The following is a 21,021-nucleotide window of genomic DNA, read 5'->3' as shown; positions in this document are numbered from 1 at the left end:
TCCTGCTTATTGGCTTTTTAATTTTGCCTTACTGAAAATCTTCCATTACAGTAGCCTCCAAATAGTGTCCATCATACAATTAGTCATTTAAAGCACCAGAGGCTTTTGACTTTGTTTCCTGCAATAGGATGCAGAAATGTGAGACTCATCACCCGGTAGCCGGCAAGGAAAGGAATCATTTTGTCCTGCATTGTAATGTCGATCCCTTGAAATTGAATTTATTATCATTTTAGGAATTTGAGGCAGATTGTTTTTTTTTCCAATAATATCCAATTTTTTGTTCTTTGTAAATCCTGTCATTGTCTCTGTGTCCCTGTGGGAATATGGATGGTGAGAGCATGATTTATTTAGAGGCTATTTTCTGAGAATTTCAGGTTTTTTTAACCCTGGAAAGTTCAGGGTTAGGTTTCAGATTTTCACCTTGATATATGAGCAGAAATCCACAGGGCCATTAGTGGTGCAATATTTTATCTCCACTGTACTATAACACTCTAATTCATATTTGTAGTCTGATGATATTGTTGTATTATGCTATATAGTTGTTATTTTCTTTATAATGTGCCATGTTAAACAAATATAACATATAGCATCAGACACCACGTTATAACAACTGCAGCCACTAAATGCCAGTGATAATTGTATCTTATTATTGCATGTTATCCACTAGGTGACCTTCTGTTCTTGGCTGACAGTCATATCAGGCACACACTATAAATCTACTGAAATTTCTCTATCACTGTGGTCAGAATAGAAACACAACAGTTTGTGACTTACTAAATTTCTTGTGTTTAATGAGATTATCATCTGTTAATATTATTATTATTATTATTATTATTTGGTGTAAATTAGGTGTACTTTCCCTGATTTATTGACATTTAAAACTTCATAGTTGAAAGACAACTCTTACTTACTGTCTTATTTTCGTGAAATACAACCTTGGTATAATTGAGCTTTTTCAATTGAGACAATGCAACTAGCCTATATAATGGACTCAACATTTTAATGTGATTCTTGAATGAAAAAACTTCATCAATGAAACTATTTCCATACCGCGATATAGAAGAGTAAAATGGATGACTGAATGTGCTTGATATCAATCGAGTAATAAAATAATACATATTTTTACTGATCGAACTAGATAGTACATTAATGCCACGCGCGTCATTAAATTTATATTTTTAACTATATAGCCCAGTGCATAACAAAAGCTTGACATAGAGACGATGTACATAGTTTCATGTGTTTATATATCAGTAATTGTGAAGGAATTGAGGTAGTGTTAAAATATCAGACCTTGATTTTATAGCTCCCCCAAGTGGTAGGTTAAATAGGCTACAAACATGGAATTTACATTTCAGCATTCATGTCCAACAAACCACGAATTTCATGCTTGTTAAAAAGCTCTGCAGTCCCCACCAATTCCGCAGATGAGTTATCAACTGTCTTTAATTTTAAAAAAATATTCAATATACACAGTGTAAAAATGATTTAATATGGCGGCGAAAAAACTTTCTCTGTGGTTTAAAACGTATTTTTTAACACGACTTAAGAAACGCTTACAGATGTAAACACATTACCTACACAAGCAGCTTCTGAAATCGTTTCACTTGACAAACTAATTCAAGTTATTTGACTTTCAGATAGTCAGCAGAAATTCAGGGGGGAAAAAACAGTTGCACGTTTCAGCATCGTTGTCGTTACATTCAGACCCTATTTCGTCGTACTTTTCTGTAGATAAATGACACACGTTGTAATTAATTAAATAATATATTCAGTGGAAAGCGAGCACTTTCAAGCGAAACGTTTTAATGGACTACAAAAAATGAACTCTGGTAGGTAAAACTACAGTTCCCTTAATTCTTTGCAGCATCACGAGCCTATGAGCGACCAGTCATGCGGATGGAAGCAGTTAACTGTGCATCCACTGTGGCAGAAGAAGAAAGTTTCAAAGAAAAATGCATGGAGGGGATGGGGGAGAGGCAAAACGTCCTCGGGGCTCTAGGATTTTGGCTACCAAGTCCGTCGAGGTGTCCGACTCGGATGAGACGAAGGACCAGGCATCGAAATTATGTGGTTATCTGAACAAACTTGCAAGCAAGGGTCCGCTTAAGGGGTTCAAAACCCGCTGGTTCGTTTACGATCCCCGAAAATGTTATTTGTATTACTTCAAGTCTCCCCAGGACTCGCTGCCGTTGGGATATATTGAAATAGCCGATGCCTGTTTCAGCTATGATGTCGAGGGGGAAGAGGGGCAGTTCGAGATCCACGCTTCTGGAAAAGACTTTCTGCTCAAGGTAACGAACCAAGATGTACCACTAGATTGCAAATCTTGCTCATAATCCATGTCTGTACAACTGGCTTGTTGCACATAAGGGTCTTGGCAAAACATTGTTTTACACAAACACAGTACAAGATATATCTTATTTGACACATTGAAAAACATATGTTTGCAGTAATCGAGTCAGAATGTGATCAGCTGTCAGATGCTTTTAACAATTGTGGCAATGAAAACTGCCCCCATAACTGATTTGAGCACAAGTTGTACCTTAGAAACTACTGTTTCAAATCTTAACACACCCCATCACAATTCAAGATAAAAATGAAAGCGTTTCTGGCGTAAATATTACTTTTAACATCAGAATATTTGTTAACTAGCACGGCTCATATTGCAGCAAGACGTTTTAGGAAGTAGCCTGCCAGGAGTTTATTTCTTGTGTGGAGTCGCGTTTTCGCTTTGTCCGTTTTTGGGCAGGGACATAAACTTACAGATTTGTGTTCCATGGGCGTTTGTTTAAAGGAGACGACTTGGAAAACGACTTAAACACACGAAAGCTTAAAAAAAGCTTACTTTTTGACACGAATGAATTGTGACCTAGTATAGTAGGCTATATGCATAGCCTATTTAGCACCCGCGGTAATCTTAGAATCGGCCGATTTAACATTAAAATTGTGAGGATCATTCTAATTCCAAGGGTACATGGTTGGTCTAATAACGGTGCTTATAACGGTGTGTGCTCATAACGCCCAACTGTCAAAGCTGTTTAATTAATGCTTTTTTGAAAGCCAGTCTCTGTATATAATCTGGAACGTTGGACAGATAAGAAAGGTTGCTTTGAAATTCAGTTTTATGTGTTGCAACTGACTTTTCAGAAAGACTATTGCAGGCGCAGTGGGACTGTCACATATTTCCCGGACGTTAAAACCAAAATTAATTAATGACACCCTTTCTTCAGTAACGGAACTTGTTTAAGTTGATTCAAGTCGTGGCCAAGGTGTGCAATACCGACTTAATGTGTATGATGTGTATTTTGGTCACAGCATTTGAAGTTAAGGTCCGAACACTTTTGCTTATGTCGAACGTCATCATTGAGAGTCATCAGCCCAGCGTAATGCGCAATGACAGTTTGTTAGGCTACTTTGTTGTTAGTGGACACTAGTGGATACAATACTGTATTATTGCTGTGATTGCAACACACACGCACACGCAAACGCACGCACACACACGCACACACAATGCGACCAGAACCAGAGCAAGTGTCAAACACACTGTATGCTCACTCTCCATTTCTCTTCCTTCTCTCTCTGTCTGATGATTAACAGGCACCGAACAGGCAGGTGATGCAGTATTGGCTGCAGCAGCTGCAACAGAAGCGATGGGAGTTCTGTAACCTGCGAGGATCCGGACTGCAGGACAGCTGGAGCTCCCCCACCCAGTCCCAGCCACACACCGGCCTGGTGGCCAGAGACGCAGGTAATGACTGGCCGGGTAAAAGCACAGCGTCACCTGTGGCCTTCGCAGTGGGCCTTGGGTGTACAGGCTCCCCTTAACATCCCTAAAGATTAACACGGTTCAGGATTTATCGGTAGTGTTGACGCAATAGTGCCATGTCAGCACTGCAGATAAGTAGCATTATCTTGCAACACTGGGCGTGTGCTGTTCCACTTATCTGTTTGGAAATGATTATAGTCAAATGCTTCACAACCCAGATATAATGCATCAAAACCATAGTTCAAAGATTTCCTGTTGTACTGAATCCATTTGATTTTGAGATTATAACTGTGCGGATTTCAGAGTATCTCTTTCTGTAAACATGTCTGCAAATAAAGTGATCCTTAATGATATTTATCATTTGACAATTACTCTTATTTTTGCTTAAAGATTATTGTTAAAGGAGTGAGTAGATTGCATTATGTCTGAAATAAATTCTGAAAGGCATACCAATTGATAGGAGGGTGTCTTCTCTACTGAGTAGCATGAATTATGAATTTATCACAGCCATGAACTGGTTCCCACTTGTTTAGGGTCATGGCATGGTTACCTTAAGTGCCTGTTCCTGGTTAATATCAATTGGCTGAGAATGGCTCTTCCTCCTTGCTACTGTGGGAACAAAACCCAGTGGGGCATTTTTTTCGATGCTTCTTCCATTTTTCATTTCACTTATTCTCTGTTCAAGAGTTTGCACAGTTTTAGAGATGCACAGTTTTAGTTATTTCATGCAGAAAAGATACTAGATGTTTTGATAATTGCATGTATATTTATGTGCTATGTTTCCCCTGGCATTGAGTAGAAGTAGTGCTGCACCACTTCTGGATGTATGAGTGCTGCTACTGTATATGCATATAGGTATAATTTTGAAGCAGTTGTGTCTTTTTATGATTAGTTTCTTAATTTTCACAGGTTGCACAAACCAAAAATTAGCCTGGACAAAGTCTAGCTTCGAGAGTGTGGGCTCATGGAATTAAAGAAGCAACAATTACCAGGAAGCACTTGTTGCTTAGCTGTCATAGCATTTAGGCTGGCTTGCAACTCACCCTAGGTCATGCTAAGATATGAAGTGGCAAACAAGCCCATAACCTGATACTAGCGTTCATAACCACGAACGCTTGGCCACACACTGCACGCATGGTGTTAATTCCTATGAGATCAGCGTGTGGACCGCTCCCTGTAGAGCATCGCTCAGAAGTTTCTTCCCAGCTCTCTCAGCCACCTGCCTTTCCAGCGTATTTGTGCTCTTCTGGTCGTGCCTGTTTTCTCCATCTTTGTTTACGAATCAGCATGCGCATCTTCAGCAAGGCCCCCGTATCTAAGGTGGCTGTGACCTGCAGCCACGATAGTCGCTCTTGTGCGTCTGACAGCTGGCTGGGCCTGGCTGCAGACATTCATTTGCAGACATTTAATTGGGGCATACGGTTTGTTGCTTGTCATCCTCAGTTTTCAGCTTGTCAAAGGGACGGCTGCTGGTTCAGATTTGAGGTCGCATTTGCTTCTAATTTAGCTCTCTGCCAGAACATTACCATGCCAGGAGTTCCTGTCTGAGCCAAGATTTTTTTTTCCCCCCACATTTTGCTTTCCTGTAAGTCTGTGGGAATGGAAACATGACATGCACTATGCAAAATGTGAGGATTCGCCTGATAGTGAAAAGTAAAGCAGGGCTGAGGCCAAGTTATGGAGCACTGCTGATGGTGATTGGGTTTATGACCGTCTGTTTCAACTCTCCTTCTCTGAGTCAAAGCATTAGGTGAGCTTGCCAGTATTTTGGTCTAGACGGATGAACAGCATTGTTCATGTGGTGGAATATAATTCTGTATTTCAGCTATATCACATGTCGGTAATGTTTTTTGGTATGTGCATATGACATGACATGACTGATATGTACATATTACATGACTCTTTTTTTCTCACTGTTCTGGCTGCATTTATTGTAAATTGGCTGCTGCTGCTCTTGGCTGTTGTAACTGGTAAAGTACTTATTTCCCCGTTACAACATGTAGAAGGTGTTGTGGACAAAAATACCGTAAAAAAAAAAAAAAAAGGTTTGAAGTATCTCACTTGAGGAAAAAAAAAAAAACCGTGACATGAACGAAAAAGCTTTCTGCAAATTTTTCGCTTATTGGAAAAAAAACAACTCCTTATATATTCGACAGACAGCTGGGTTGACAGTAGGGAACAACAGGCCGTTAAGGCCACGGGCACTTTAGCATTGCATTTAACCACACACATGGGCAAACTGCAGGGCCCGAAAGTGCGAAGGTGATATCTCACATCAGTACATCTCTGCACCTTGACGTCACTGCTCAGCTTTCTGAGTGTGCCTGTGGTTGTTGTGGACGTTCCAGTGTGGTTCTCCACAGCCCTGGTCCCTGGTTAATACAAGCAGCATGTCATTCGGCGAACAGCGACCCAATCTGCTGTCATAGGGACCTACGGCAGGGAAACTTAGCAGGGACTGTATGACTCGGCTGAACGGGCCCACGTAATGAACGGTTATTTCCCGGGGATTGCCTCACCCTCTTTTCCAAATGTTTTGCCAGATATGAGCCAGGGCTGTTCATGAAATCACTGTCTGCGTAGTGAGTGTGAGAATCGGTGTGTGAGTCAGAGTGAGAGTTGGTGAGAGAGAGGTAGACCGCTTTGAGCATCTATAATTCAGCAGTTTGTGGAGCTTGTAGACTTGATTTGTACTTGGCACCACTATCCATGCGCTATTCCTGGGACTGAAAATGCTAATTTCTTTGGCAAAGCAGTGGCAAATAAATTCCATGCTTACTGTAAGTTGTGCAATATGAATGTTGACGAGCTGGACAAGCTGCACTGACTTACACCCTGTGCTGGTTCCAGATGCCTATTCGCTGGAGAAGCCGTGCAGTAGCATGGAGAGGGTCCGCAGTGACTTTGCCATGGAGACCAATACAGATGGCCTGGTGGGCCTGCACTCTGCCCGTGGCCCCGCCCCCCACAACTTTTCCCTCCGGCACTGGGGCACAGAATTGAGGTGAGTCCTGGCGATTAAAATGCTGCATTTACTATTAAAAAGGTATAAGGACAGTCAAAAGGAGGGGCACTCAAAGCTGTCTACACACTAATCTTTGATGGGACATTAATTTATTATCACTGTAAGCATTAAAGGGATTGTTCTCTTACTTAATGGTATTTCAGTTTTAGTTTTTTGTTTCTGATCAGACAGTTTTGTGTGCCACGAAGGACAATTCCCGTTCTGGAGGGGAAGTCTACGCACTGGCTTTTCTTCCAACCAGTTACTTTAGTTTTACTTTTCTGACAGCTGTAAAGAAACTATGCGGGTTAACTCCTGTGCTTGAGCTCTGTAAAATATTTACAATACACCTCGGGTATTTTGCTGTAGTTGTTGCTTATACAAATGTATCAAGATATGAAGAGGTATCGAATGTATCAAGAGATTGAGATTCGATTGAGCTAATTAAATAATTACAAGCGGAAGTTGGCACAAAATCCTGAAACGGATTGGCCCTTGTTTTGCGCCCCTGCCATAGATGTTTACGGAGGTTTCTCCTGACCTGCTGGTTTAACAATGAATAGTGAAGGGGCATCAACAGTTTGTGAATTGGCACAAGAAAATGCACTTTAACTAGCTCCACAGCAGCTTGCACAGTGATGTTATGTTTCCAGAGGCTGTATGCTGCTGCGAAATTAGTTTCACTACAGTGGCATTGCACCTAACCTGGGCTTCCATGTGACCCAGGTTTCTGTCACAGTTCAAGTGTTATTCGTCAGGCTGGTTCATATATATCGGCTGTACTGTATGTTTAGAGGATGTCGATATTAGGAATGTGTGTTTTGATTCATTTTTTTGTTTATATGTATGTTTGAATGAGAAAACCCCTGTTGATTGTCCTTCCCAAGTCCTGTTTGAAGTTCCAGCTATTTCACTGCAGAGAGATGTGCATTCACTCACACCTGCAAGGCAGGAAATGCTCAGTATTTATTATCTACTATGTTAGGCAGGCTTCTTAAACACACTTTCATGAAGTGATGATGCGTACGTTTTTAAGATGAACCAGCATTTGAATACGGATCCAAGTAATTAATTTGAGTTCATAATAAATTTGAAAAATTTGTTCTCATTTCATGATTGGTTTCCTTCAAAATTAGGTAGCTGCAGTTTGGATTGAAACTGAACTTTTTCTCACCTGCTTTGTTAGGCGAGAATAGGTCTGCATTATGTGCTGGCAAAAGCGCTTCCAGACTGCTTCTGCACATCTGGAAGTCTGGAAACATCCGCAGGAGTGACGTAGTGCAGTGGAATGCCAAAGATTTGAGCCTGGCTGGGTGTAAATAAAATTCCAAATAAAGTTCCTAAAGCAGCTGCACAGGACAGTGATGTGAAAACCCTCCAGATCTACTGCAACTGCACAAATCTGCCGGTATTCAGGAGTAGCATTTCGTAAACAAACTTAGAGTTTGTCTTGCTTAAAAATAAAAAGCAGAACTGGTCAACTGGAAGTTGCACCAGTCTGAAGAAGTATACAAAATAATTTCCTGCATACAGTAGGCTATGCCTTGAGAAAGCAGATATTACCTTAAATGTAGTGGGGTGTAGAATGCCAAAAAATTTCAACTAATGAATCACCTTCAACCTGTCTTCTCGCAGACAAGGAGATGCCTCCTAATTACCATAAGATAGTGGAGTAAAGAGATCGATTGTGTCTTCAGAGCGGCAAGTCTTATCTATGGAGATGACAGCAAACTATGCTCAAACAGCTGTAACTGTACCCTAAACAGCCCCACTGATTGAAATCATGTTTGGATTGACTGCCTATTGTGTGCTTGAATCACTCAATTGAGCGGAGTAGAGGGTGACACATTTCTTCGGTAAATTAATACTGAATGTTGAAACGAGGTCCTACAGCTCCTGAAATTTTAATTGGTTTGTGTACTCCAAGCCACTCTGCTACAACAGGGTTTTTCAAGCAGGACAATGGTCTGGTAATGCACTGTTTCAGAACCAAGTTGAAAGCTCCAACAAGCTTAATGATCACGTCCCGTTTGGAACAAAACCCAACTTGCTGTCATGGCATGCCCAGGGGGCCAGTGCTGGGAACCCCTGGCCCAGACTGACTGTGTGTTCTCTATCTCTCTCCCTCTCTCTACCTCTCTCTCCCCCCCTCCTCTCTCCCTCCCCTCTGTCCTCTTTGGGGCGCTGTCAGGAACTCCGTGTCCCAGCTGCGGCCAGGGCGGGGCGGAGAGGGAAGGCGAAGCGTGTTCTACACACCCAGCAATGAGGACTGGGAGATGGTGGACCACCCGTCCAAGGACCTGCAGGACCAGATGGCAGACATCTCCAAAAAACCTCATTCTGACACTCATAGACGTGAGGAGCCTTTTTTAGCTTACAGTACCCATGCTTCCATGTACTTCTGTGTTAGATAGCCACTGCATTATAGCCTGTGGTGGTTGCAGGATGCAGTTGCCCATGTGAAGTGGCCACTAGCCTTTTAAAATATGTTCCATTTTCTTTTATTTTCCAGTCCTATTGCTTTAAGAAATTTTCAAATGCAACCCTGCATCGTATCTGTATGTTTTGCTACATTCGTTACATACCATGTTGACCTGCCCCCAGATGACTCTGACATCTCTTATTAAAACTTTGTGTGGAAAACTTTAAAGGCCTCAATAAACAGAAATATATCTCATTATATTGTATCATAAATGATTGTTTCTTTTAACATTATTGGTATATGTAGAAAATACGATGTGAAATCTTTCTGCAGAACAGGAAATAGTCATATTTGTATGGCATGCTGTACATGTGATACTTCCCTATATTTACAAACAGCTGCGCTAAAAGAGGTAAAGTCTGGTGACCTAACCCCAACAACTTTACACTGTTGTGCTCACATTCTTTTGAGGAAGTGAAAAGTTTATTGTCTGTTGAAAAATCAGCTATAGTAAACAAAAGCCTTTACTGAGCAGCCTAGGTAATGGCCTTATCCAGCAGAGCTCTTCCTTTATATTCCCAGACTTTAGTTATAGTATGAAATGAATCAGAAATGTGGCGTGGATGTTTAATCCACCTGTCTGTCTCTCCTCTCCCCTGTCCTTTGCCCCAGACTCCATTGGCTCTGCGTTCACGTTCGATTTCGGGCGCTCCTCTTCCACCTCCTCGCGCCCCCGGCTGCCCTTCCTGAGGGACATGATGAGCTCCGGCAGGCTGAGCCGGAGCACGGAGACGTCGCCCGTGGAGTGTAACGGGAGCAAGGCGTCCGAGGCCCAGCTGCGGCTGCAGAGCCAGGAGGAGGCGCTGGGGAGGCTGCGGGAGGAGCTGGCCAGTCAGAAGGTGCGCCGCAGGGCATCGTGGGTACCCCCCACCCCACCCACGGTGGCCACACATAGATCAGGCCCACCGCATATTTAACGAGGAGGCGGAACGGTATACATCACCCCACAGTGAAGGGCTGCGCGTCACCCGGGGCGATTAGCGCGGGAGTGAAGGGCCGCTCTGTCTCGGGGCCTGGCGGCTGTCTGCTGAGGGCCTGATTAGTGAGCGTGGGGGATTTCCTGCAGCCTGGACCTTTCCCTCTCCCTTCCTCCATGGGGCCAGTCAGTCATTCACACACTGCCGAGGAGAAAGAAGGAAGTGGCAACGTGTCACTTCCCTTCGCAGCTTTCTCCTTGCTCCATGTTTATGGTTATGGTCTGTTTGCTTGGATGCTGTTTTCTGCTCCAGCTTATGTGTCTTACGCTTGTATTATCAGAACTGTGACATGTCTGTATTCCACATGACCACGCCCTGCCCGCCACAGCCTGACGTTCATATTCTCACCGTCAGAGCCATTTCTGAGCCATTACTCACCCAGAGCCTCTCTCAGTGCTCCTGAGCAGATGGGCTTAGTCTCTTAGGCTCTGAGGGTGGCAATATGGACGCCAGGTTGTGATAAGACTGTGACGACTGTCCATAGGGCAGTTGCTGTTAAAAGTCTCCATCCTTTGGCATTGCATAATCCTCATTACTTGTGCGATTTATTCTACAGTGGCTTGCGTTTCTTAATTTTTAACACGGCTAACCCAGCTATAACTGAGAGTTTTCAGTATACAACTTCAAGCAATTTCGGGGAAGTACCTTAGGTGGACAGCACAATGGTGGTGCCAGCAGGTGAACATGTCATCCGCCTACTTCAGGTCACAAGAGACGGTGGCTTATTCCTCATTAGCAGAGGGTGGGGAGAGAGGCTCTTGTGACCTCGCTGTTTTCCACCTTGTGACTTTCTTTTTTTATTGAGAAGTTCCCCCATGTGCTTACCCCAGCTGTACGCCTGGCCACGTGTATAGCACAGATGTCTCAGTTCTCACAAACACACACGCCCCCGCTTGTCTAAAAATAGACATGAAAGAGCGCACGGTGTCGCACTAAATAACTCGTGACATTTCAACTCTTTCTTCACACATTTTAATGCTGCCACATATGAGGCTAGAAATAATTCTCAGCGTCCATGTGCTGAATGCCGGCACCGAACATAAAAAATAAACTGCAGCTGTGGGTGTGTAAAAGCACTCAGGGTGTGCTGTAGATTCAATTTATCTAAACCCTTAGTAAGCACAGTAACATTATGCAAATGGGAACTAAACAATAACAAAATTGCAATGCATGAATCATAAAGCTCATTTTGTAATTTGGATAAGTGAGTGCAGAGATTTGAGTTGGTCCCTTGCGGTACTTGTGGCAGTGCTGTGTTTTCCTGAGCTAGCCCATTAGCCTGGGCCTGATGAATGCCTCGCTGCATGGAAAATGATGCAGGAGCTCATTGGCTGTTAGTTTTACAAAAACTGTGTTGCCTTCATGAGAGCTGTACTTGTCTCCATTGAACTGACTCGGAATTAAATCTGATGTGCCTGAAATTAAATTAGATGGAGTTAACAGGAGTTTGAGTAGACAAAACTCCCAGGCCCTGATTGTGTTTTAGTAGCAGATTATGGAGAATTAGACCTAATAGTTCTCTAGATCGCAGAGCTGTTGTTGTTGCAAATTTCTCCCCTAGTTGAAGTCAGTGGAACAAATTAACCACACTCTGTGGAAAGCATTCAGCTGTCCAGTGAACAAATTGGATTGCTTGGCTGCCTCGTTATGTTTTGTAATGAAATTTGTCTCTGGCAAATCAAAATGCTACAGGATAGCGAGTTACTCAACTTTCTTAAGAGAGATGTTCAATTGCTACAGCATTCCCAAAATTTTAGTAATTAGCCTACTGTTTTTTATTAAATACTGCTATTGGATTAAACAGTTGATAGATGGAATTGTGTCATGTGTACAGTGCATTTGTTTGTACTGTATCTCAGGCTGTTGAGAGAAGGGACTCCTAGGAAGACATGTCTGGCTTCCTGTTGACGCGAGGAATAGTGATTGAGTCATTTGCTGCTTCTGTCTTCTCGTCTGCGGAGGTTGATCTAAGCAACACAGAGTGGCCCCTGTGGTGCTCACAGGAAGCATCCACACATGCACTGGTCATTTGATGATGACAGTTATGTTGCAGAACCAGCATTAGGATAAAGACTGCGAGTTGATTAGTTCAGCAGGTTGCATTCAGTGGGGTCAGTGTCAAGTATAAAAGCAGTCTGTAGCATCTATGTATTCCACAATCATGATCTAAACTATTGAGTCGGCTTTAAGTTAAATTATAATGAATGCTGGCAAACTAGGATTTTTTCTTATTTTGGTAAGTCCGAATATGCAGTGTGTGTGTGTGTGTGTGTACACTGCCAGTCTGTATGCCTTATTTAGGTTTTATTTCTTTAGGTCAGCTTTCCCTGAAAATGCATTGTGTCACTGTGCATGTGTGTTTGTGTAGGGTCTGTGCATGTGCGTGCGTGCGTGCGTGTGCACGCTTGCTGGTCTGACTTAGGTGTCGATAAGGTTTGTTTAGCTGCTGTGTGTGGGGCCTTAATGTGCTAACCCCAGTAGTCATCATGGTGCTGGTTCTTATGGCCGTCTCCCTTCTCTCTCAGGAGCTGGTGAGGCTCCTGCAGCAGACCCTGCGGAGCTCTCAGACTGAGAGGTGGCCAGCGGCGGGCCCCGAGGGGCCACAGAGCACGTCCCCGCTCCTCAAAGAGAGGGACGGCCAGATCCAGGCCCTCTGCGGGCACATGGAGAAGCTGGCGCTGGAGAAGGAAAACCTGCAGCAGGAACTGAAGACGCTGAAGAACAAGGTGGGGGAGATGAACGAGCAGCTGAGCATGCTCATGGAGACCATCCAGGCCAAGGACGAGGTCATCATCAAGCTGTCGCAGCAGCAGGGCGGGGCCGGGGGTGGGGCTGGGGGCAGCGAGGAGGCCAGCCCCACCGAATGCAGCTCGCCGTCCTCTGTCGGCCGGGAGTGTCAGGAGCTGGACAAAATGAAGGTAGAACCTGCAGTGTGTGGCAGCTGCACTCGCTCTTAAGATTTGAATCTGTTCTCTGCATGCACATTCACTGTTCACTGCATGTTCATGCTGCTGATTCAGTCCATTCTTGTCCTCCCACTCCTCTGTGAATACTCTGTTTCCATTCCAGAACTCAAATGAACAATGATAAGCAAATGATATCTGGTACATTTTGGGAGGAATTACAAGACAGTGTTAGACTAAGTAGACTATGAGGAAGCAGCGTCATTCTTTAGAAACTGGGTAACCGGGAATCCCTGGTAACTTGAGTCATTGTGGCGATTAGCGGTAGCTTTGGCATTGCAAAAAAGGGTAAATACTCAGTGCTAAAATTGTGATATTTCTGCCTGATATTAGGACTGTCTCGAAGGCTACAAGAACCAGAACAAGTTCCTGAATAAAGAGATATTGGAGCTGACTGTCCTGCGTCGAAATGCGGAGGGGAGAGAGAAGGCCATGGAGGCCAAGGTAATGTCAGCTTCCTCTTAGCGTCCCTCTGGCCTTAGCACAGGAAGTGTACCATGCAAGTAAAGGAAGAAGCTTGTGTGTGTGTGTGTGCATGTCTGTCTGACTGTCTGTCTGTGTAATGAGGCTCACACAATTTTAGCACAAATGAGAGAGATCCTATCATAGTTCTGAGAAGTAAGCACTGCTGAGTCAGCTTTCTTGGAAGGGAAATTCAACCGAATTACTTGTTCTACAATACGATGCACAAAAGTCATTCATGCTGTTAAATACATTTTGTTTTTAAACGTGTGTAGTTTTTGTATGTAGTAATGTATTCTGCGACCGGATTGCATATCCAAGGTGATCAGTGCACTACCTTTCCATTTATTATGTGTCTTTCTATAGCTGGTCCCAATGCTGCATGTGCACATGCTGTATGTGTTGTATGTACACTTATGCAATATTTTGTTAACTTTTTATCCTGCGAGTACACTACTAAATCTCTATTTGCCTTTTTTTATTTTTGTTATTAGTTTCTTTTAGCACAAAAAGTTTTAAAAAAATTCTAAATATACATAAGTGGACTTCTACATTTTAAAAGTCGTCATGAGGAGTTGTGCAAGGATGGATCATGCATGACTGCGTCCCTCCCTTGTTCCCAGTACTCTTGCGTTGTAACTCTGTTAACTGTGCGTATCTCCTGTGCTGACAGTACACAGCTCTGGAGGCCAAGCTGTGCCAGGTGGAGAGTAAGTACCTGGTGCTACTGCAGGAGGTGAAGAACCCGGTGTGCTCTTCCTCAGAGCAGAGTCCCGCGCGCGAGGTCATCTCCCGCCTGCTGGAGGACGCCCTGCAGGTGGAAGGCGGGGGCGACGACCAGCAGGAGCAGCAGATCCTCAAGCCCCACCCCGTCAGGTACTGCAGCCCCACCCCCTCGCCCCGACCCCCTGCTAAACCTCCCGCTGACATCACTCTCAAACTTTCATGTGACATCACCCCACCGTGTTCATCACAACTCAGCCAGAGTCTCACACATCATCTCATTCTGTGTCACTCGCCGGACACTAAATCCAGTGTTTCTACTTGCCAAGTTACTTTGACTCATTATTTAATGTTATGACACCCAAATTTTACCTTTATCATTTTTCTTCAAGTGAGCAGTCCTGTGAGCACATTGAAAGGTGTCTTGCTTGTACCCACTGAAATAATAAATGATAAAGTAACATCTTGGTGTTTCCGAGTGGCTTTTCCACATGGATGTTGTTGGTACGGGGCAGTGTCTGTGCTTTTGTGGATTCTCTTTATTCACCCCCTCCTTCCTCCCGCAGCGAGTACGACGTGTACGGCTTCAAGACCGTCCCGGAGGATGACGAGGAGGAGAGGCTGGTGGCGAAGGTGCGGGCGCTGGACCTGAAGTCCCTGTCCCTGACGGAGCAGGAGGTGTCGGTCGGGGTGAAGTGGGAGAACTACCTGGCGGGGATGGGTACCCGGGACATGGCGCGGTCGCCAGAGCTGAAGGCCCTGGTGCGGAGCGGCGTGCCGCACGAGCACCGCTCCAAGGTGTGGCGCTCGTGTGTGGAATTCCACATCAAGAAGTTCCCGGAGAGCGAAAAGGCCAACTACTATGAGAACCTGCTGGGCGTGGCCCGGGAGAAGCAGAACCCCGCCTCCAAGCAGATCGAGCTGGACCTGCTGCGCACGCTGCCCAACAACAAGCACTACTCCTCCCCGGAGTCCCAGGGAATCCACAAACTGAGGAACGTGCTCATGGCCTTTTCATGGAGGAACCCTGACATCGGCTACTGCCAGGGCCTCAACAGGTAGCTCCACGGGCCTCCTCTCCTGCCCACCTGCATTATCTTTATGCTTAGAATCCAGGCCTAAAAATCTGTAGTCTAGATTTACAAATAACTTAAATAATCTTTCATCATATACACTGTTTGGTGAGTTCATCGATCTCACAATTAACCTGCCAGACAGTTTTTTCAGAATCCAAAAATTATATTTAAATTACATTTAATCTTAAGGACAAAAGTTGATGAAATCCAGACCTTGGATGATAGACTGTAACAATATGGCACTGTTTCAAATTTTATGCTGTTTCATGTAGATCTTATGCATATTGTCCTGTACTATTGTAGTAATGCTCATGTACTCCAGGTGAACAATGAGAGAATAATAACCACAGGATGGATATTTATAGGTGCGGTCAGATAGTGGGCGGAGCACCCTGCTGGTTCTTCTCTGAATTATTTACTGTAGAAACTGATGCAGTGGTTCTCTGTCTGCCCTCCAGACTGGCTGCCATTGCTCTCCTCTATCTGGAAGAGGTAGATGCCTTCTGGTGCCTCGTTGTCCTCGTAGAAGTGTTCATGCCGCGAGACTACTACACCAAGACGCTGCTCGGGTCACAGGTAAGCCTGCCTACTTGCCTGAATGACTGAGGAGATGGGCCTCTGTGAGGCCCAGAGATATGCTGTGTCACATGATGATGATCTCATCATCGTTTGACCAAGCGTGCTGTTCAGAGGCATGATCTGTGATTGTCTTCTGTAGCTTAACAGCAGGCCAACATCACGCAAACACATAGACCTGGAGTGTGTGTCGCACACTTCCTTCCCAGTGTGTCAACACTTGCACGCAGTGTAGGAAGTCCATCTTACGCCACGTTTTCTCTAATGCTGCTCACAACCATTGCATATGTCAGATATTTATGATGCTTATCTAATCAATAGAAAGGGAACACACAAGTTCATATAATGAGATAATAAAGCGTAACCTTATTTAAGGTGGGAACATTTTATCCAGTTTTATTAACATATACTTTTGGAGATTTTTTTAAATTTTTTATTCCTGTTATGATTGGATGTGCACTTTGATGGTGGACTACGTTTATGAGGACTGGGCTGAATGAAGCGTGGAGGTTCTGAGTCTCGCCCTCCATGTTTCTCCAGGTTGATCAGCGCGTGTTCAAGGACCTGATGAGCGAGAAGCTCCCTCGTCTCCACAGCCATTTTGAGCTCCACAAAGTGGACTTCTCCCTCATCACCTTCAACTGGTTCCTGGTGGTGTTTGTGGACAGCGTGGTTAGCGACATCCTCTTCAAAATCTGGGACGCCTTTCTGTATGAGGGGCCCAAGGTAAGGCCACAGCTGGATGGACTGAATCTCAAATGCAGGCAGGTCAGAAAGTAGTCTTAGTCTCCTACTGTGTGAAGAGATTCAGGATTATCTGAGTGCTAATATTAGAAACTTTGAAGAAATGTAGCTATACGTATATTCTGGTAAAATGTATCCAGTGAAATGTGATTTTATGCTGCCCCAGGAGAATATAGAATAAAGTAGAATATTAATATTCTTTAAAGTACATCTGCCATGAGCACCTGCTATATTAAAATGTGCTTTACAACAAGGCAGTGCATGGCCCTGGTAATATATGGATAGGTCGGTGGATCTTCCCTGTGACATTGGCGTTCTCTGGGGTTATATCCCTCTCTCTCACCTCTCACTCTCTCGCTCTAACTGTTACTCACTCTCTTTTGTCTTCCTCAGATCATGTTTCGCTTTGCCCTCGCTCTTTTCAAGTACAAAGAGGAGGAGTTTCTCAAGCTGCAGGACTCCATGGCCATTTTCAAGTACCTCCGCTATTTCACGCACACTATTCTGGATGCGAGGTAAAAAGGCTCTTTCTGAAAGATACAAAGATATCCCTGGTTCATCTGGATATTACATTAATATTGGCAATTTATATCATGCCACATTGAATGCCATACAAATGGTCAAATATTTTACATGTGTGTATTTACAATTTGTAATTAATATTAGCTCATTTGGCTGTCTGTAAAATATAACTATGTATATATGAGCTAGTGATGGATGACTGAGGCTTTTTGAATGGATGGAGCTACAGTGAGCTGTCAGTCACTGACTTGATCAAACCCTGGTTGGATGCAAAGCATTGTGGGACTTGCAGTCACATTCAGGTCAGATGGCTTCCACAAAGGCTTTATCATTGTATCCTTCACTGAAGGAGGCAAACAAGGATGCATCATGTATTAAACAATTCTAACAATCCCTGGCAAGGCATCAAATAGATGAGGGGGCAGGGATGGAGGGAAGGAAGAAAGGAAGGAAGTATTTGATGGCAGTCTTTGAAAGCTGCATCATATCTGACCTGTTTGAAACATAAACAGGGGGCTTAACGCTGCACTCTGTCTCCCTCTGCAGGAAGCTGATGAACATAGCCTTCGTGGACATGAACCCCTTCCCCCTCAGGCAAATCCAGAACCGTCGCACCTTCCACCTGGAGCGGGTCCGCCTGGAGCTGACCGAGCTGGAGGCCATTCGCCAGACATTCCTGAAGGAGCGGGCGACCGACCCTGACGGTAGGACGCTCATCAGCGACGATGAGGAGGACAACTAACTGAAGATCAGCCACCTCACGGGCCAGCCAGTGGAGAGAGCGCATTTGTCTCTGTGGGTCCAGGGCTGCATTCCCGGGGCTGCATTCCCAGGGTGACTCAGCAGATTCACTACTCTGAGAGACCCTGATATGCTGGACATGTCTTAAGGTGTATTCATGCGAGAGGTATTTGAGCTGGAAATGTTATTCATTCTTGATCTGCAGGCATTTGGCAGATTGTGGTCCGGAGGCCTGCTGGTATTACTGGTATTTTTGACAGATCCATGGATTGTGAGGGCCTGGTATGTTTACTGGTATTTTTAACAGTTCCATCATATCCACTTTTCCTTTTGTTTTACATTCTTAGTGCGTTCATGGTGGGGATTGTTAGGCTGAGAGGGCTGAAAGTAAAATTCCATTGCCATGCAGCTTGTAAATTTTACCAGTGACGTTGGCCCTTCAAGTGATCGAAATCAGTATTTGTACTCACCAACTTTTTTCACTTTTTTATTGTAAAATAAACAGATTCTCATCTGAGTAAACGGAAGCAGGAACGGATTGGTTGCATGCTGTACACATTATTGCAGTGCACAAGCTTCTTTAGATTGCATCAACCTATTTTCTCTTGCTGCGGCTTGTTTCCTGTGCTTTAAATGTACTGTCGCTGCCATGTTTGAGTAGATGGTGTTCACCTCCTCCTTATACCGGACATCGTATACGTGCTCCCCTGAATTATTTGTTCATGGCTGTGGCACCTGGCTAGCTTTACAGCCAAGGTACTGTGTTTTACAGTTTCCTACAGAGAGATGAACCGTGTGGAAGGTTAGACTCAGGCATCATTGTGTACTGTCAGTGTGTTGTCAGTCATTCATGTAGAAGGCTTCCAGGTCCATTAGCTGCTACAGACAGCAGGTTATTAAGGGGATTTTTCCACCTTGCGGTTTGCTCTAGTTTATCCGTCTGGTTGAAGGACATTTCACATAAGGGAAGTTTTTTTTATTGTTTTTTTTATATATAAAGTCTTAACACCTAGAACTTTTATCCTGCTCTTTACAATAGGCCTTTTGTTTACACTTTATACATTTTACATTCCTTTTATGGCACATCTAATGAATGTTATGATGTCAGGCCCATTTCTAACTTCCAATATCGATCAATCACATTTTCACATAATTATTCATAAATGTGTTGCTGCAATGAATTCTATTGTATTTTGTCGCTGTGGTATTGTCATTACAGTCCTGTATTCTCCTCTGGTCATAATAGCATATTATCAGAATGATGCTGTCTAGTCCAAATGTAAACAATGAAGAATGTTAATCATGGAAGTACTGTGAAGTTTATTTGGAGAGCTGGTCTCTCTGGACCTGAATTGTTAAGTTTGTCCCTTTTTGATAACATGCATCATTGTTTTTTTCCTGCCATCTCCTTAGCGAGAAAAATAGTTATTGCAAATTGTGGCTTATTTCCCCTTTCAGACCCAAACAATGACAAAATATTAATCAGTGTCCCTTATCTGTAACTTTTCATATTTTTTTCCATGCTGAATTAGAAATCTTTTTTAATTGGCGATACTATATGCTGTAATATTTTCATTGTCAATATGTGACCAACAATGTACAGAAAGAATTATAACATATACTCTGTTAGGGAGCCAGAATGTTTTACTTTTCTTCCAGTTTTTTAGATGTTGCTCTTTTTTTGTAAATCAGCTAGAGATTTTCTGTCACACCGTATTATATTACTCTCTGTTTGAAGTACTGTGTATTATCTGGCATACAAAAAAAAATTCAAAACAATCAAGTATAGCCTTTTAAAAAATATATACTTTTTCTGTTGTTCACTCTTGTATGGAATAAGCTGTAATGGGGAATTCCAGTTATATTTCCTCACCAAATGTATTGCACATAACCCTGAAAGTGTTGTGCTCGAGAGATTTAGCATTGACATGGATGGGCACTGTCTTTCTGAAACTTCTGAACTGTCCTGATCGTCATATATGTTATTCTGAATGTTTCTGTTCCCCTGTAGTATTGCAGTATATTTGCTTTATATTCATGTTTTGTATCAAAGGTATGAGTAGTCAATAAACCCTCCTATAGCTGCCAGTGTTGCTTCTTTCCTTTATTTTCCTTTATATTTATTATTGAGTCTATGAACACAATAGGATAGGGTGTGCATTTTCATAAGGATTCATGGGGTGTCTGTCCACTGTTCTGCTGGGTGAAAAACTGCTCAAATATGTGTCACTGTGAACCATTTTTGTTGTTTAGAACTGGAATGAAACTAAACCGAAGATGGCTGGCAAGGTCATTTTCACTTTATACAGAGGATGAAGTACGGATTCCAAACCATGATACTACATGTAGACTATGCACACTCACTCTTAAAATATTTTTTATGTGATTCTTAGTGTACTGTGTAAACACATGTATGTCTGTGTGTGTGTGTGTGTGTGTTCTCTGTTGTATGCATGTCTGTGTGTGTGTTCATGTGTGTGTAAGAGAGAGAATACTAAACCTCTTTTTATTGTAATGGAATGGCCTGGCTGGTTGTCAAGGCAACTGGGGAAGAAGGATCAGATAAGCTTCTGAATGCATGCCAAAGTATGAAAGTGAGGACAGTCACATTCTTACAGGCAAAGCTGATTCTCAAGACAATGCTTCATCTTAATATCTGTCTGCCATGAAATAATTTCAGTGCCTTATGGGTAATTGATCTGTAGTCAACAGTGACATTGTAATGAGAAGGTGAAGAATGAAGGATGACAAAGAGAAGGTGAGGCTGTTATGAAGAAATAAGAGGATCAATGTCCTGTGGAATCACATGACCTGTCTGTGGCTTGCTTGGAGCCGGACATTGCTCTTTTGTGCCAGTGGCTGAAGTCAAAGGGTAAATGAAGCAGGCAGCGACGTGTCCGCAGCAGCCATTCGCCCATTTTAATTCCATAGAACTAAACGGATGAGCTGATGCATGTAAAGGTACAGCCAGCACAGCTCTTC

At 43.4% G+C, this 21,021-nt stretch overlaps 1 protein-coding gene across 1 annotated transcript; it reads left to right on the top strand.

Annotated features, from left to right (window-relative positions):
• Positions 1–1,895: 1,895 nt before the first annotated feature.
• tbc1d2b (TBC1 domain family, member 2B) lies at positions 1,896–20,127 on the top strand. Its single transcript, XM_035396125.1, has 13 exons — positions 1,896–2,294; positions 3,601–3,751; positions 6,620–6,773; positions 8,965–9,128; positions 9,868–10,094; positions 12,758–13,150; positions 13,529–13,639; positions 14,331–14,533; positions 14,947–15,438; positions 15,915–16,032; positions 16,573–16,758; positions 17,170–17,291; positions 17,845–20,127. Exons 1-13 carry the CDS (start codon positions 1,956–1,958, stop codon positions 18,038–18,040), a joined length of 2,856 nt encoding a protein of 951 aa, XP_035252016.1. The 5' UTR covers positions 1,896–1,955; the 3' UTR covers positions 18,041–20,127.
• Positions 20,128–21,021: the final 894 nt, after the last annotated feature.

This window comes from Anguilla anguilla, chromosome 16 (genome assembly GCF_013347855.1).
Source record: "Anguilla anguilla isolate fAngAng1 chromosome 16, fAngAng1.pri, whole genome shotgun sequence".
NCBI classification, from domain to species: domain Eukaryota; kingdom Metazoa; phylum Chordata; class Actinopteri; order Anguilliformes; family Anguillidae; genus Anguilla; species Anguilla anguilla.
This window is presented reverse-complemented; position numbering and strand designations above follow the sequence as displayed.